The sequence below is a fragment of the Pseudorasbora parva genome, chromosome 21, assembly GCF_024679245.1.
Source record: "Pseudorasbora parva isolate DD20220531a chromosome 21, ASM2467924v1, whole genome shotgun sequence".
Lineage (NCBI taxonomy): Eukaryota > Metazoa > Chordata > Actinopteri > Cypriniformes > Gobionidae > Pseudorasbora > Pseudorasbora parva.
Window position 1 is genome coordinate 15,352,236 of NC_090192.1, and position 19,391 is coordinate 15,371,626.

General features: G+C 38.6%; 1 protein-coding gene across 1 annotated transcript in view; it reads right to left on the minus strand.

The window, feature by feature from the left end:
- Nucleotides 1–691: 691 nt before the first annotated feature.
- The window catches only part of LOC137056055 (phenylethanolamine N-methyltransferase), a 37,715-nt gene continuing 19,015 nt past the window's right edge, over nucleotides 692–19,391 (minus strand). Inside the window, exons 2-3 of the mRNA XM_067430008.1 lie at nucleotides 5,343–5,550; nucleotides 692–1,184 (exon numbers count right to left, since the gene is read on the minus strand). Coding sequence (XP_067286109.1) covers nucleotides 746–1,184; nucleotides 5,343–5,550 — 647 coding nt within the window. The 3' untranslated portion in view covers nucleotides 692–745. The remainder of the gene's footprint in view (nucleotides 1,185–5,342; nucleotides 5,551–19,391) is intronic.

The window sequence follows — 19,391 nt, forward strand, 5'->3', positions numbered from 1 at the left end:
ATGTTGATGGTGAACAGATCAAAACACTGACAGAATCCATGGATGGCAGGCTTTTGAGTGTCCTTGCAAAGAAAGGTGGCTATATTGGTCACTGATTTGTTTTTGTTTGGTTTTTGAATGTCAGAAATGTATATTTGTGAATGTTGAGATGTTATATTGGTTTCACTGGTAAAAATAAATAATTGAAAGGGGTATAAATTTGTTTTTTTGTTAAGTTGCCTAATAATTATGCACAGTAATAGTCACCTGCACACACAGATATCCCCCTAAAATAGCTAAAACTAAAAACTAAAACTTCCAAAAATATTCAGCTTTGATATTAATGAGTTTTTTGTGTTCATTGAGAACATGGTTGTTGTTCAATAATAAAAAATAATTCTGCACTCCCTGTATGGTGTGGCCACTAGCTGCTTTAAGTACTACAGTACATAAATATCCTCATTGACTGCACCAGATTTTCCAGATCTTGCTGTAAGATGTTACCCCACTCTTATACCAAGCCATTTTAATTTTAGCGAGTGAAATCAAACATTAGCAATCATTTTGCATTCCCAGTTTTATGTAATTTGACTAACATTCTATACTTTCAAATGCTGACAAATATCATTGTTTTTAATATATTTTAATCAAGTGATGCATTATAAAGAAGTTATAATCATTTTTTTTAAAACAATAAATGAAGCATTATAAAGAACATACATAAATTCCCTACATTTCCAATTAATGTATGCTTCAACTTAAGTTGTTATGCTTTCTTAGCTTTTGCAAAGAACACACCAGAGACATCATCTACTCCCACCTTCATGTCTGGTGGCAGGTGGTAAATAGAAAGCTGCAACAGCTCATATCCACTGGCTTTCAGGCTAGCACAGACCTGAGACTCATCCAGAGGGACCACAGGGATGTACAGCCCTGGCGCACCCATGTAGAAGGTCTCTCCCAGGGCACCAATAAGTAGGAGGTATCCACCTTTTTTAAGCAAGCTGGAGATGTGACCTAAGGCATTGGTGAAGGAAAGCAAGTCATGGCTTACACTCTCAAGGCAGAAAGATGAAACCAGACAGTCAGCTCCAGAAGGGGGCAAGAACTCTGGTGATAATGGGCAGGATTGGTGTACATCAAGGGGCAGCACATTAGACACAACTGAACGAAGACGTGCAGCTTTCTCTGCCCAAGCCGATGAACTAGAGGAAATCAAAAGGTTTAATACACAATTAGATATTTGCCTTTTTGAAGATTTCATGCTTATAATCCTCAATGCAAATGTTTGTATCTCTACGCTTCATGCTTGCGTTTATGCTTGTCAAAATTAATGACATTCACAGCCAATTTTACTTTTATAATATGACATTTATAAATGAAACACAATATTCAACCAAAAAAAAAAAAAAAAAAAACAATTTTAAGTGGGAAGCCATTCATCCATTAATGGCAGGGGAGTTATGCACTATTTTTGAGAGGGCGCCAGTAGGGGAGGGGGTGACAGTGATCGCCTCACATTTTTATTTCTTATTATTTCCATAGTGACACATTACATACCGGTCCTTCTAAAAAAAATAGCATATTGTGATAAAAGTTCATTATTTTCCATAATGTAATGATAAAAATTAAACTTTCATATGTTTTAGATTCATTGCAGACCAACTAAAATATTTCAGGTCTTTTATTGTTTTAATACTGATGATTTTGGCATGCAGCTCATGAAAACCCAAAATTCCTATCTAAAAAAATTAGCATATTTCATCCAACCAATAAAAGAAAAGTATTTTTAAATACAAAAAAAGCCAACCTTCAAATAATTATGTTCAGTTATGTTCTCAATACTTGGTCGGGAATCCTTTTTTCAGAAATGACTGCTGCAATGCGGCGTGGCATGGAGGCAATCAGCCTGTGGCACTGTTGAGGTGTTGTGGAGGCCCAGGATGCTTCAATAGCGGCCTTAAACTCATCCAGATTGTTGGGTCTTGCATCTCTCAACTTTCTCTTCACAATATCCCACAGAAACCCCCTCTATGGGGTTCTGGTTAGGAGAGTTGGCAGGCCAATTGAGCAAAGTATACCATGGTCATCTTCATCTCCATAAAGCTTTTCAGCAGATGGAAGCATGAAGTGCTCCAAAATCTCCTGATAGCTAGCTGCATTGACCCTGCCCTTGATAAGACATAGTGGACCAACACCAGCAGATGACATGGCACCCCAGACAATCACAAACTGTGGGTACTTGACACTGGACTTCAGGCATTTTGGCATTTCCTTCTCCCCAGTCTTCCTCCAGACTCTGGCACCTTGATTTCTGAATGACATGCAAAATTTGCTTTCATCTGAAAAAAGTACTTTGGACCACTCAGCAACAGTCCAGTGCTTCTTCTCTGTAGCCCAGGCGCTTCTGCCGCTGTTTCTGGTTCAAAAGTGGCTTGACCTGGGGAATGCGGCACCTGTAGCTCTGGATGTTTCTACTCCAGACTCAGTCTACTGCTTCCGCAGGTCCCCCAAGGTCTGGAATCGGTCCTTCTCCACAGTCTTCCTCAGGGTCCGGTCACCTCTTCTCGTTGTGCAGCGTTTTTTGCCACACTCTTTCCTTCCCACAGACTTCCCACTGAGGTGCCTTGATACAGCACTCTGGGAACAGCCTGTTTGTTCAGAAATTTCTTTCTTTCTCAATGATGGCCTTCTGGACAGCAGTCAGGTCGGCAGTCTTACCCTTGATTGCGGTTTTGAGTAATGAACCAGGCTGGGAGTTTTTAAAAGCCTCAGGAATCTTTTGCAGGTGTTTAGACTTAATTAGTTGATTCAAATATTTAGGTTAATAGCTCGTTTAGAGAACCTTTTCATGATATGCTAATTTTTTGGGATAGTAATTTTGGGTTTTCATGAGATGTATGCCAAAATTATCAGTATTAAAACAATAAAAGACCTGAAATATTTCAGTTGGTGTGCAATGAATCTAAAATATATGAAAGTTTAATTTGTATCATTACATTATGGAAAATAATGAACTTTATCACAATATGCTAATTTTTTTAGAAGGACCTGTATTGGTTTTATTTAATTTTCCTTTTTTTATTCGAAATATTTTGAAACTAGTTAAAGAGCATATTGCAGGTTAGAGACTCCAGTGAGTCAGTGTATAGAAAAATAATGTAAGACCTAGATTTTCTTTAACATATACTTCTAAATACGCTAATAAGGCTTTTTGAGTCGTTTTTGTGAGAAAATTTGACTTCCGCATCTAAAAATGCCCAAACCGAAAGTGACATAAGGGGAGTGTGGTGAATTTCAACGATAGGAAAACAATGGATTGCAATGACAATTCGTACGCTGAGGAAATTATAAATGTTTATTAATACTGGCAGACCACAGCCATACAATTATGACACACAATAAGGAACAAGCCAGGATTAGACAGAACAACGATTAGAGGAGATGAATTGAGTTGTTGTGTGAGGAGAAACAGTGGAAACAGAGTAGATGAGAGACCAGTTAGCTCTTAACATTAAGCTAGCTTATAAACACTGTGCTCAGATAACAATACTCTACATATAATTTTCATGTATCAGGTAATCACAAAGCTGGTATTGGTCATCTAGGAGTATTGATACCAATAACAGAAACTAATAATACGTTTTGACCATCTGGCATAAGTCACACTCTTTAAAGAAACACTCACCTTTTTTTGAAAATAGGCTCATTTTCCAATCCCTTAGAGGTAAACAGTTGAGTTTTACCGTTTTTGAATCCATTCAGCCGATCTCTGTATCTGGCGGTAGCACTTTTAGCATAGCTTAGCATACATAATTGAATCGGATTAGACCATTAGCATAAAAATGACCAAAGACTTTCAATATTTTCCTATTTAAAACTTGACTCTTCTATAGTTATACCGTGTACTAAGACCAACGAAAAGTTTTTAGGCCGATATGACTAGGAACTATTTTCTCATCCTGCGTAATTATCACAGATTTACTGCTGTAAAAGTGCATTCTCTGCAACTACACAAACTTAGTACTGGTCACATTGGCAGTAACCTATCTGAGGACTACTTTTAGGCGCTGCGTAATATTATTGCGCCGCTGCACCGATGACACGGCAGCAAAGCTCCGTGATTATTACGCAGGAATAAGAAAATAGGTCCTATCAATATCGGTCTAAAAATTGCAACTTTTAATATTCTTTTGGTCTTAGTACACAATAACTACAGAAGACTCAAGTTTTAAATAGGAAAAATATTATCTTTGAAAAAATAAAGTCTTTGGTCATTTCTGAGCACTGATGCTTATGGTCTAATCGGATTCAATGATGTATGCTAAGCTATGCTAAAAGTGCTACCGCCAGATACAGAGATCGGCTGAATGGATTCAAAAACGGTAAAACTCAATTGTTTACCTCTAAGGGATTGGAAAATAAGCCTTTAATATATAACTTATATAACTTTTGATCTAACTTTTGAAACTTTTGGCCGTTAGCCTTGGCCACGACTCCCTGGGAGAAGAGTTATTGTAACTCAATGGCACTTTCATGGTAAAATAAAGGTTAAATAAAAATAAAATAAAAATATGTCATCTATGTTGTATTCTGAATAAAATACTGAAATTTGAAACTTCCAAATCATTGCATTTTGTTTTTATTCACAATTTGTTCAGTGTCCCAACTTTTTTGGAATCGGGGTTGTATGAAGCCTATAGAAATAAAGGTGTCTATATTTTATGTGCACCATTAGAGCACATTAGAGCATATCAAAATGGCAATGGTTCTCTTTCAAAAATATGGGTACTTGTTCTTATTGCCTTAAGTTTTATTACATCATAAATATTAATAAGATATTGGGCTAAATCAATTATTAAAGAATTGCATTATGTTATAGTAAATAATCATTCTTTAACTACAGTGGGATTACACATTTAATAATGTGATATAATAAGGTTCCAATGTTATAATATATAAACTGAAAACTTTATGTATATAGTGTTTTACAGTTTGAGGTAAATATTGACTACATCAAGCTAATCAGCCCATGTGTTTATCAGCAGTGTGAATTGGAATGAAACTGTTTTGCTGATAGGATTAGGACTGGTGACACTGGAAATGTCTGGGGTGTGTCCCTTTACCTATACAACATTTGCATTCATTTGTTTAGATTGTCTCCTCCTTTACTGTGTAAATCCCTCCCCCTAGAACTTTTTTTTGTCAGACTTTGATGACTGTAGCTACCGATGGCACACGTTGACAATAAAGAGTAATGCCTTCTTGAAAGATATATCCAAGTTCTCCTGGTTTTCACTTCTGAGTTTCCAACACTATTTACAACTTTAATTATTTCTATTGGACAAAAAAGAAAATCTCACCTGCGGCCCTCCAGTTCGCATACATACTTGAAGTAAGCAGTCCAGTCTATACTACTCTTGTCCTCCTGTAGCCATCTTTGCAGCTCTCTTCGATTTACCTCCAAAAAGTCAGACAGGATGACACGATCAAATCTCTCACAGCCACTCATGACCTGGTAAAGAGTGGGGCCAGATCCCACATCAACTAAAATGTCCCCTCTTATATCATCTGTAAAAGAGAGTGGATATTCAAGGTTAGTTGCAATATTCAACTATCTGTTTATTTTTCAGCTTCTCAGCAATAACAATTAGCAGAAATTATCATTAAATGATGGACTGGTTCATTTTAGGGCTAGTTGAAATTAGGTATGGTCAAGTGTCAAATAAAAGGTAAACTTCCAATGATGAAGTTAAAGTTGTTAGTAATTGTTTAACAATTGCCATGTTAAAAAAAAGAGCTCCAAACTATAAAAAAATAGAGTTTGTCAAACATAAACCAGTATTGATACCTAAAAAGTTCCCCTTGGCAATTTTAGCAAAGCAATTTTTATCTCCTCCATTCTTCTCACAACCTGCTTCAGCACTTAAGGTTATAATGTTATTTTTACTCAATACTAATTCGGAGTGTCTATTCACACCAAGTGCAAATAGCGTGCCTTGTTAGCAATTGCTTTTCACAATAGCTCTGCCTAACAATGCCTGATTGGGCCAAAGAAACAAGCACTTATATTTCAATATCTTCAGTGGTGAATTCAGTAAGGCATAAGGCTTAAGGATATTGGTTTTGATGCAACTGACCCGGATTCGAATCCGCCTTTTGCAGAGCTTGCTTTCATCACAAATCACACCGGAAAAGCATTTACTTTGAATAAAAATTACAGGGTGTCCGCGGGGTTTTAAAAAGTATTAAAAAATGATAAATCAAAATTGTCAAATTTAAGGCCATTAAAAGTGTTAAATGTGGTCTCAGAGGTATTATTTTTTTCCAAATTAGGTATTATTTTTTCAGACTATCAGGTGTCCTATTCTGATTGAAACTCTATCTGCGTTCGCGTTAGTTCGTTTAAATATGGGCTTTAGCATATCTGGGCACATAATCAAAGATCTTTAGTCTCCGGCTCGGCGTATGTTTGATGCTGACGTCATATTCAGCGGTCGTTCGGCATCCTCTCAGAACACTGCGCGCTCAACAGAAGTGGCTGGCTTACGTTTTATTTTAGACTTGCTTCAAGGCATATCTTCATCGACTATCTTCATAAGAGCAATCTTACATGATTTATATAAAGTCTAAAATGAACAAAAAGAGTTGTGAGAGAATGAGGCGCGATCCATAGACGGTGAGATCCGCGTGTGTGTCTGCTCTTAAAGGGACAGCAGCCAATAAAGCTTCCTGTCAGTAAAGTTAAAGAACAAAGGGAACGGAGAAAATGACTCGCTGCTCTTGACTAAATAACTTTTGTAACTTTAATAAGGATTATCTATTTAATTTATAGTTTATGCAGTGCAGACTGCATATAACTTTGATAACTTTATTACATTTCTGTATATTTCCTTACTGTTAAGAAGGACAGGAGTAAACATGACATTTATTATGGGTTTATGTTAGCATTGTTTTAAGTTTACTTAAATTAAAAACTGTTATATTTTTGAAGCCTAATAATAAATGTAAAAAAAAAAAAAACAGTAGCTGTATTAATATCAGTAATAGGCTACTGGCCTTCATTCATAAAAAGATGCCATTTAAACAAGTATTTAAAATATACGGTCTTTATGTTGTTTCTACATTAATTAATTAACTGTGAAATTATTATATTAAAAAATATAATAAAAATGTACAAAAACATTTCTTTTTTATTGCGATTAATCACAGAAAAAATGTGTGATTAATCTAGTTAAAGTTTTTAATCGATTGACAGCACTAGTTTTTAGTATTTTGTTAAATATCACAGTTATAGAAATGTAATATTTGGCTCAGGTTTTGTTGTTGGAAAAAAACCACTAAATAATTTAATTGTGGTATTACCAATTATTAATGTAAATCAAATGTGTATGCAGTAATGCTTCTCCTTCACCAACCTTTGTGAATGTTGAGATGTGTTTTACTGTGTCTGAATGATAACTCTAACAGATTTCCTCCTGGTGTCGATTCTAAATCTATTCTTTTTTGTATGTTATATATGTCAAAATCTGTGTAAATAATAGAAAGGTCCCTGATTAACACTTGCAATTCAGTGTCGTGATGGTTTTAAAAAATATTCTGAAGGTAGTAAAAAAGGTATTAAAAAGTAGTAAATTTAACTTAAGGATTGCTGTATATACCCTGAATTAAGAAAATGTTCTAAATGTGGAAATTTTTGTCCTACTAAGGTGCCATTCATTTAATAACTTTAATTAATAGCCTATAATAATTTACATTCATTATTGCATAATGTTAATGTACAACAATACTGAGGGGCAAATAGTATTTATCTGTCAAAATAAAGTATAAATGCATGCAATTACTATTGCTACTTTTATATTATGTAAATGATCACTGAAATTAAAAAAAAGCATCAATGGGTCTGTCCAGTAACTCATGATGAACCTCAGGCTAACTGCACACTGCAGAGAAGCATTTCTATGTGTCTCAGACTGTCTGACTTAAGCCGGAGACACACTGAACGATTACTGTTTCTTACATGACTATTTCTTTCACTACATGACCTTAACTTAATTTCAGCAACAATATCAAGTCAAGAGAAATAAACATCATAAACAACATTTTACACCCCTTCCCCATCATATTTGGTATCTCCCACCCACATGATGCAAATCTGTAAAGGTATAAAAGGCACGATAAAAGACCATTCAGATCTTTTAAGCAGTTCAATATGGCCGCCATCATGCATGTTGCTCAAGGTAACTGTCAAAAGTTTATTTTAGCTTGAATGTCCATTGGTTTAAGTCTAAGACACCAAAGTCTAGTTGCAGGCATGTGTTTGTGTGTATAAGCTAGTGATGGGCAGACTGAGGCTTCGTGAAGCACTGAAACAGTTGAAGCAAATGTGCCGAAGCTTCGAAACAACACCCGACACCTATCTCCATGACTCCATCTAGTGGACACTTGCGTGTATATCTGAAACCTTGACAGTGATCTATAGCCTAGAAATCTAGACGCACCCTAGCGGCAGCAAATTTAATCTGCCCGCAAGTGTCGTCTAGGAACTCTCAATACTGTATGAGCTGTATTCGCCTAACTCTTGCCGGACCAATCACATCGTGTATAGAGTCGGTGGGCGGGGCCATAATGACGACGGCCGGGTTGCGTTTGCATGCTTCTAGTAAACACAGAAACTGGCGAATGGCGGCGGTCTTTCGAATCAGCTTTGACCGCGACCCTGGAAGACTTGGAGTTAAACTTTTCTCTGAGAAAAGAACAAAGAACGGTACTGAAGTCATTCTTAAAAAGGGAAGATGTGTTCAGGGTTTTGCTGACCGGATACGGCGAATGTTTAATCTATCAACAAGCTCCACTTCACCTTCGTTGCTCTGGTTGGTGTAGGGCTATCCTATCGCGTGCAGAGGGAGTTTGAAAGACAACCGTTTATCCCGCCCCTCGGATTGAGCCCTGTCAATGGTGAGTTTTCAGACCAAACATCTTAATGTGGGTCTGGCTTGTCAGGCTAAGTGATCTACTGTTTGTAAAGAAAAACAACAAACAAAACCGTTTTCAACATCCGTCTGACATCATTATAAAAACATATACTTGGTTTTATAACCTTTACCTATTTGTTTTTTCATGAAAAATTAAGATTAAAATTAAATATTAAAAGGAATAAAGCCACAATGTGTCATTTGTTACATATGATACATAGGCCTACATACAGAATATTAATTGCTCTGCTGTTGAAAGACTTATTTTATCTTATTTTTTACATATAATTTCTTCAGCTTTTGAATAAATCCTCTCATAAGGGACACTTGTTGCTAGCATGCACAAATATTTTTTTAGCAAGTACATACAAATGAGGAAAAATTACTGAAAATTAAGTTAATGGATCATACATTCTGGTGTTTCCAAATGGAAATGCTCCCACACCAGATGTACGGCATCTCTTATGTGGAGCCTCCATATCTATCTATATATCACCTATGAATATCTTCTATATCTATGTAATTCTATATATTCTATATCTAGGCTATAATTCTAAGGTAGCCTATATGAATGTGTCACTAGCCTATATCTATCCTATTACTATCTGTCACTGTCTTGACCTACCAGTCAATATATCAATAATATATAAATCTAGCCTACATATAACTAACCAAAGCGCACAATAAATCTCACTTATATCACAAAATCTCTCCTCTCACAAAAACCCACGAGGTGAAGATGGATTAAGGTCACTTTTAAACTGTGGGGAATGAGGTTCATTCAGATTTGTTACTGTGTGGTTTGTTCCCGCCCCCTTTTAATCAAAGCAGTTTTGAAAGCGCACCTGATGAAACACTGAGAAAGGGAACACGGGGAACAGAGGGCAGCTCTGTGACAGGCACCCTTTGAAAATTTTCAAAATTTTGTGGCACCCCCTCGCATACGTTACACTAGGGGTGTGTAACGGTACAGATTGCTCATGGGTCGGTTTGTATCACGGTTTTAGGTTCACGGTTTCAGTACGGTTTGGTATTTGCTACGTTCAGGGAATAAAGGACTAAAAAATAAAGAAAATAAGAACAAATAACTTAAATACAAGCAGCAGCACAAATAAATACTATTAATCAGCATCTTTACTTTGTTTTTCAGGTAGGTTTAACAGTTTTTACACGGTAAAAAAAGGCAAATTTTGAACTTTTGCAGTACAATCAACTTGGATGTTTAAGTTATTTCAACTTAAATTATGTTAAACTGACTTTAAAAAAATAGTTGCATCTTGTATAACTAATAAAAACAAGTTTAACATTCCTTAACTTATTTTGATGAGTTAAATAAATGTAAAGGCATATGTTGTCATAACTTACATTTACATTTATGCATTTAGCAGACGCTTTTATCCAAAGCGACTTACAACTCAGGAGAACAGGAAGCGATCCGTCAAGAAGAGGCAACGAAACACAAAAAGTGCCCCAAATACCGAGATTTGTATACCACTCAGAGTAGCAAAAACCAGAAAAGGGAAGAAGAAGGGAGAAAAAGAGGAGGAAAGGTTTTTTTTTTTAATGTAAGATTAAGTGCTCATGGAAGAGATGAGTTTTTACCCGTCTTTTGAATGAAGCGAGTGATTCTGTTGTGCGTATGGAGGACGGAAGATCGTTCCACCTACCAGGAACAATGAAAGAAAAAGTTCTAGAGAGGGATTTCATGCCTCTCTGTGATGGTACCACAAGCCTTCGCTCATTAGCTGAGCGAAGGCTTCTGGTGGGGGTGTAGACTCGTAGGAGTGAGTCGAAGTATGTGGGTGCTGAGCTTGTCGAAGATCCATAAGCAAGAGTCAAAACTTTGAATTTGATCCGGGCAGCGAGTGGTAGCCAATGCAGAGAGATGAATAGAGGTGTGACATGAGCCATTTTGGGCTCATTGAATACAAGACATGCCGCAGCGTTCTGGATCATTTGCAGCGGTTTGATTGCACAAGATGGAAGTCCAGCCAGAAGCGCATTGCAATAGTCAAGTCTAGAAATGACCAGGGCTTGGACAAGAAGCTGTGTTGCATGCTCCGTAAGGAATGGTCTGATTTTCCTGATGTTGAGCAATGCAAACCTGCATGACCGAGCTATCTTTAAGATGTGGTCTTTGAAGGACAGCTGGTCATCAAAGATTACTCCAAGATTTCTGACCGACCCTGAAGGAGTAATCAAAGATGAACCTAGCTGGATGTTGTTGTATGGTGGGATTAGCAGGAAAAACAAGCAGCTCAGTCTTTGCTAGATTGAGCTGCAGGTGATGTTTTTTCATCCATGCCGAGATGTCCGCCAGACAGCTTGAGATTCATGCAGCTACTGTGGGATCATCTGGTTGAAATGAGAGGTAGAGCTGTGTGTCATCAGCATAGCAATGATATGAGAGGCCATGTGCCTGAATGATGGGTCCCAATGATGTAGTGTAAATGGAGAAGAGGAGAGGTCCAAGCACCGAGCCCTTAGGAACCCCCGTGGTCAGTTGATGTGTTTTGGATACCTCTCCTCTCCAGGCAACCTTAAAAGACCTACCCGTGAGATAGGACTCAAACCAGTGGAGAGGAGTCCCTGTGATGCCCAGAGATGAGAGGGTGGACAGAAGAATCTTTGGTTTTTGAAAAAGGAAATCAAGATACTTCATCTTCAGGTCTCAGGTCTCCAGGGCCTGCACTTCCGGTTGCGGTTGAGAGTACGCTGTGCGCGAAATGGCTGCCGCTTCTCACCGTTCGTTGTTTTGTTTATTTGTTGTTTTGTTTTGTTGCTACAGTTTTGTCTCTTAATCATCTGCTAAACACTGATCGTCTGTAAATTGTCTATCATCAATGGGACTACTACGATTGAATGTCGTTGTTGTGGACTTTAAGCTGGATAGTTATGTTGCTTGCTTGGGACATCAAGTCTGGATCTGGTGGAATAACTTCGTTTAAGACGCTTGGAGTGAAGCGTCTTGAGCTGCTGTGTGACTCTGTCAGTTCTGGGACAGGAATAGCTCTGTGACTTTCTCTGAACTGCTTTTGCACAGTGCTGTACAGCGTCTCTCTCTGTGAAAACCCTGCGAGCCCTTTACCCATTACCTAGGCTTTACCATGCTGTACTCACTCTCGGTAAGTAAGCGACCTCTTATTTACTGAGTTGTGTCTCTTCGTGGTTTTCCTACTCTGGGCTTGGCTAACGTGGAGTGCTGTGGCCTCACTTTACTCTTCCCCGCGAGCCCTCTACCGCTATTGTGTATACCATAACTTTGACGTAACCGGTTGGCAAGTTTTCACTTGTTTGGCGAGTTGCTCTGCTTGGTTGTGTATCACTTTTAGCATCTGCTGGGTTTGGCTAACGTGGTGGTGTTGTTTAGGGTGGTCATATTGCTTTCTCTGAGTGCTGTCTTTAACTCTGTGAGGAGATGTATTTTGCTTTTTATAACTCGGTGGCAGTAAGATTGCGGGCCCTGGTCATTCTTGGACTTGCTCTGGTTCTCAACGACAGAATGGATTTTCATTATACTTCACAACAGCTGCACAACCTAAATAAACACTCCCGCCTGGAAACTGCTACATTTGATTGGTGCACTACCCTTGGTATTGCTCGTCGTGCTCGCTATATCCATCGGTCTACAAAACAACGATGGTTCTATGATTACAAGTCCTCTTTGTCGATTCCTGTGATCTGGTCGCGGAGACCGAAGCGTTACCATAGCAACGTGACTCCTCATCGCATTGAGACTCTCATACCTTTAGCCAGAGATAGCGTCTATTCGTCGCTCGCTCCCCATCGACACAACTGCGCTCTGTTGAACACTCGTTCCCTGTCTGGCAAAGGTGCGCTGCTTAACGACATTACAACTGACAGAAACCTGGATTTGTTATTCTTGACTGAAACCTGGCAAGCACCTGATGACTTTGTTGAACTGAACCTTTTAACCCCTCCTGGATATAGTTACCTGATAAAACCTAGACTTGGTGGCAGAGGAGGTGGTCTGGCTGTGATCTTTAAGAACAATTATAAAGTGACTAAAATGGATGTTCTTGATGTTTCTAGTCTTGAATGTCTATCACTTAAACTAGCTGGTCCTGCTCCACTTCTGATTATGCTGATTTATAGACCCCCGAGATATAACAGGAACTTTCTATCTGAATTGACTCAACTTCTCACTCTAGCCTGTGCCCAGCATGATAAAATAATGATGCTAGGTGACTTTAACATACATGTTGATTCTGATCCTGGAAAAGACTTTATGTCTGTTCTGGACTGTTTTGAAGTGTGTCAACATATTGATTTTCCCACACACTCCCACTCTCATACTCTTGATATGCTTTGTACTGTTGGGATCGACAATGTGCATGCTCAGGGTCATGACTTGGGCATTTCTGATCATAAATAGATTGACTTCAACTTCTCACTCCCGGTTGTAAAACTTAACACCAAAACTATTATATCTTACCGTAACCTGAGATCTATAACTGCTGACAATTTCTCTGCTGCCATTGCTGACTCTGTTCTTCCGTCTTCACTCAACGTCCTGAATCCTGATGAGATAGTCTCAGCCTATAATGAATCTATTTGTGATGTTTTGGATGATCTTTCACCATTAAAAACTAGAACTGTTCCTTCTGCTCACTCTTCTCCTTGGTTCACTTCAGAACTAAGAGTTTTAAAGAGAAATTGTAGGCGTCTCGAAAGACTTTTCAAAAAACCTCCCTTCTTGTGCATTCCATGGCTTTTTCGGACTCGGTAGTGGAATATAAGGAAGCACTTAACGTAGCTCGCTCTGACTATCTTTCTACTGTCATTAACAAAGCTAAATGCAAACCAAAAGCTCTCTTTTCTGAAATAAGCAAACTGGTCAAATCCTCATCCGTAGCTATAACTGGCTCTGTTAATCTGTGTGAAATTTTTCAGTCATTTTTTACACAAAAAATTGATAACATTTATAAATCTTTTTCTCCAATTTCCTCTTCCTGTTTAGATCCATGTCTGATAGGTAATTCACTAGACACTTTTTTACTCACTAATGAACAACTGATTATCAAATCTAATTCTACCACCTGCACACTTGATCCTACCCCCACTTACCTTCTAAAAACACTTCTGCCTTCACTTATTCAACCCATTACCCATATTATAAATAGATCGCTCTCCACTGGTTATGTTCCGCATGATCTAAAAGTAGCAGCTGTCACTCCAATATTAAAGAAGTCTGGCCTTGATAATACCATTCAGAATAATTACAGACCAATATCTAACCTCCCTTTCATTGCCAAATTCCTTGAGAAAATCGTCATAGTACAACTGCAGTTTCATCTAGAGCAAAATAATCTTTTTGAACCACTTCAATCGGGTTTCCGTCCCTATCATAGTACTGAAACAGCTCTTTTAAAAGTGCTAAACGACCTCCTCCTGATTTCTGATTCTGGTGCACACAGTGTACTTGTTCTGCTCGATCTCAGTGCGGCCTTTGACACTGTGTGCCACTCCACGCTCCTTTCCTGACTATCTGCGATAGGCATCACTGGTGCTGCTCTTCAGTGGTTGACCTCGTATCTAACAGATAGACAGCAGTTTGTAAGAATAGGTAAAGATCGATCAAGTACCGTTACTATCACTCATGGTGTACCTCAAGGTTCTGTACTTGGTCCGCTCTTATTTCTCATTTATGTACTGCCACTAGGTCAGATAATCAGACGACATGGTCTTTACTTTCACAGTTATGCTGATGATATTCAGATTTATTTCACAGTTAAACCCAATTTAACTCATCCTTCCACTTCTGTTAACTCATGCCTTCAGGAACTTAAAACCTGGATGACTGATAACTTCCTACAATTAAATACTGATAAAACGGAAATCTTGTTGATTGGCACTAAATCTCAAAATTTGCAACATGACATTTTCATTAATATTGATGGTGTACGGATTAACCCTTCAAAAATTGTGCGTAATCTGGGGGTATTGCTTGACTCTTCATTATCTTTTGACTCACATATTGGTAAGACAGTTAAGACATGCTTTTTCCACTTGCGAAATATTGTACATATCCGCCGATCCCTCAACTTTAATGATGCTGAAACCGTTATTCACGCATTCATAACATCACAACTTGACTACTGCAATGCTCTATACAGCGGCTTACCAGCAAAGGCTATACATCGCCTCCAAATGGTACAAAACTCTGCTGCCCGAGCACTAACGTTTAATAAAAAATCTGTCCACATCACTCCCATCCTCAACCAACTTCACTGGCTTCCTGTGGCCAGCCGCATCCAGTTTAAACTGTTAGTTTTAGTCTACAAAGCCATTCATGGCCCTGCACCACTATACATTGCTGAGTTAGTTCACAGATATGTTCCTGCCCGGACCCTCAGATCCAGCAATGATAATCTGCTTGTTGTACCAAAGTTTAAACGCACTACTATGGGAGGTAGGGCTTTTAGTATTGCTGGCCCTACATTATGGAACAAGCTGCCCTTGACTATCCGTAACGCACCAACTCTACAGTTGTTTAAATCTGAAATTAAAACTCACCTGTTTTCTTTGGGCAGTAAATAATGATCTCTCGCACCACATCAGCCTTCAAAATGATCTTACACCTTTTCATGTTACATGACTAGTTGCTGTTAATTGTTCGGTTTGATTATGTAACTTCTTTGTTGTTGTTGTCTATCTGGAGTTGATTGTTGTACACCTGCTTGTTTATTTGTTATCATGAACAGGCCGATTGTTTTTGTACTACATTGTAAAGCGACCTTGGGTTCCTGAAAGGCGCTATAAAAAATAAACATATTATTTATTATTATAAAGAATCTGATGATTCACAGTGTCAAAGGCAGCAGATAGATCAAGGAGGATGAGGACTGATGATCTGGATGCAGCTTTAGCCAGCCGCAGGGCTTCGGTAACTGACAATAATGCCGTCTCAGTTGAGTGGCCCTTTCTGAAGCCTGATTGGTTTACGTCCAGTTGATTAGACTGTGAGAGGAAAGATGAGACCTGGTTGAACACAACTCTTTCAAGTAAGTGTTTTCGGAATTAATGGTAGGAGAGAAACAGGTCTGTAGTTCTCTACAAGTGATGTGTCTAATGTGGGTTTTTTTAAGCAGTGGGGTTACCCGAGCATGCTTGAATGTGTTAGGGAAGATGCCGGTGCAGAGAGATGTGTGTGAGTGCTGGTAAGAGTGTAGGGGAGATGGCTTGTAGGAGATGTGAGGGGATGGGGTCTAGAGGGCAGGTAGTGGGATGGCTGGAGAGGAGAAGCTTAGATACTTCATCCTCAGTGAGTGTAAAGAAGGAGGAGAGAAAATGTTTGGCTGTGGATGTGGCTGATTCAAAATTGTGTGTGTGTGGAGGTGTAAACTGACTGCTGATGAGTGTGGTTTTATCTGTGAAAAAATGGGCAAGATCGTCTGCAGATAGAGAGGTGGTGGGAGGTGGTGGAGGGGGACAGAGCTGAGAGTTGAAAGTTCTGAAAAGTGTGTGAGAGTCTGAGGTGCTGTTGATTTTGTTGCGAAAATATGAGGATTTAGCTCGTCATATTTATTGAACATATAATTTTTTTACAGGCAGAGAAATTGAATAAATAATCAAATGTAAAATAACTGCATATTTAACTGTTTAAATTAAAGCTTAATCCTTATTAAACTTACAAAAGCTATTGAATCAAGAGCAGTGAGTGATGTCCTTATCTTTTGTTTGACCTTAAACAGACAGTAGTAACGGCTACTGCACCTTTAAGACCTAATGCAGGGATATGCATAATCTTTCTCGACTGTATAAAGTTCACTTAATGCATATATAGACTATGTCTGCTTCTATACTCATCAAGATGGACATGTTGACATACTTTTTGTGTGAGTTTGTCTGCTTAAGCGCAATACTTGAAGAGAACTCAATATTTGCGTGCTGTGAGACGTGTGCACGCTTTGGGACGAGTGCACAGAAACAGAGACGGATGTTCTCATACCCGGGTGATAATGACGGCGAAAATGACTTGTCATACGGAAGCACACGCATGCCTTAAACACAGTTTACAAAAAGAGAGCCTTTTGCCTGTTTTTCTTTTATCGCTGTTGTAATGTATCACTGAGGAGCCAACATTTGTATCAATTGACAGATACAGACATAAAAGCATTATTTTCAAGTTACAACCCATATTAAAGATGCGTCATCAGATGTTAGATGAACCACGGTGCAAGTGCATACCGGCACCTTTTACATGGCTCCCGTCAGACGGAAGCACCCCGGTTGGGAAACGCTGATCTGGAGAATCACAGAATCTCCCGCCAAGCACGCAGTCATCACCTGTCTCCCAAAAACTGTTTCACACTCCAGTACTGTATTGGCAGCAATGCACCTTCAAAGGTGTTTACCCAAAAAGGAAAGTTATGTAATTAATGACTCACCCTAATGTTGTTCCACTCCCCTAAGACCTCCGTTTATCTTCGGAACACAGTTTAAGATATTTTATGTTTAGTCCGAGAGCATATCCAGGTGTATGCACACTTTACTGTCCATGTCCAGAAAGCTAATAAAAACAACATCAAAGTAGTCCATATGTGACATCACTTGGTTGATAGAATCTCTTGAAGCATCGAAAATACATTTTGGTCCAAAAATATCAAAAATACAAAAATCTACGACTTAATTCAGCATTGTCTTCTCTTCCGCATTTGTTTTCAAACCTCAAATAAAAATTCAAACGGTCATGAATCAGCATATCCATTCATGATTTGGATCAACAATGTGACATGATTTCAGCAGTTTGGCAGTTTGACACGCAATCCAAACTGCTAAAAATCACGTGACATTGGCGATCCGAACCATTAAACGATTCACTGATTCATAACCGTTTGAATCTTTATTTGAGGAACAAAGAAGAGAAGAAAATAAATAAATAAATGTGGTTGACGTAATTATCAATGCACACTATGCTGTACTGTTCACCTGTATAGTGAAGCTGTTGTCTATTCAATGTATTGACAGAGCTGGCTTGTGTGGAACTATTGAGAGTTCTATGAGCCACGTGACTGCCACCAGGAGATTAATTCATGTCGCAACCATAGACTGTAATAAAAAAAAAAAAAAATTAAATCGCAACTCTGTTATTCAACGGCTCTGGCTTTATTAAGTGCGCCAAAAGGCTATTTATTGTTTAAATTTTGTATTATACCTTTATAAATTTGCCGTGTAATTTATTTAGCATGTGCCTCACGCAAAATGTGTGACAGTTTGCAATTGTGTCTTGCTCCATGTAGTTTCGTGTTGACTCGAAGATTCTTTAACCAACTCTAAGGCCCCGTCCACACGGAGACGCGTTTAACTGTATACGTATAAATTTTGTACCGTATCAGCGTTTCGTCCACACGGATCCGGCGTTTTAGAAGCATGCATCCGATATTTTTCGAAACCGGGTCCCAAAGCGGATAAATCTGAAAACGCTCATCTTCCGTCTTCGTGTGTACAGCGAATCCGTATATTTTCTGAAACGGTGATGTCATCACACTACGTCCAGCAAGGTGAAAGAGGTAAGGGATACAACTACAGGCACTGGGCATGCGCACATCAATATCGCGTCATTTAATTAACGTATCTGCATTATTGTAAGGGTATGTTTAGGGTCGGGGTAGGTGTAGGCATTAATAAAACACATCTGTTAAGTAGCAAATGTATTTATTGTTATTTTATTGTGAGATTTTGCCTCACCTCCGACCACTGCTTTACCCCTAGCTAGCCACAACTCTTCTTCTCCGTTTTTAGTGTATTTCTGTGGCAGAATTACAGCGCCACACACTGGCCTTTTTTTTCCCTTTTTTTTTTTCCGTTTTTGTAATCTCGTGTGGACGCAGATATTTCTTGAAACGAGGGGAAAAAAAAGATCGGATTGGGAAAGCGCTGGCTTCGTGTGGACGGCCTAAAAGCACAGATGAATGACTCAAATATACTGTATCCTGTCCATCATGTGCACACTGGCCTGACATGCACATTTAAACCGAGACTGCAGCTTCTGAAAGAGGTTTGAATCAATGATTAATCAATTTGTTCTGCATTATGTTCTATAAATATGTACTTCACGAAATACATAACGTTACTGTAGTTCTGTCTAAAGAAGCACAACACAAAGATTAGCGCGTTCTTGTTCATTTTTGGTTGTAGGATTATCATACAATATGTTAGCCTGACAAGCCAGACCCACATCAAGATGTTTGGTCTGGAAACTCATCATAGACAGGGCTCAATCCGAGGGGCGGGATAAACGGTTGTCTTTCAAACTCCAGGATAGCTCTACACCAACCAGAGCAACGAAGGTGAAGCAGAGCTCGCTGACAGATTAAACATTCGCCGTATCCGGTCAGCAAAACCCTGAACACATCTTCCCTTTTTAAGAATGACTTCAATGCCGTTCTTTGCTCAGAGAAAAGCTTAACTCCA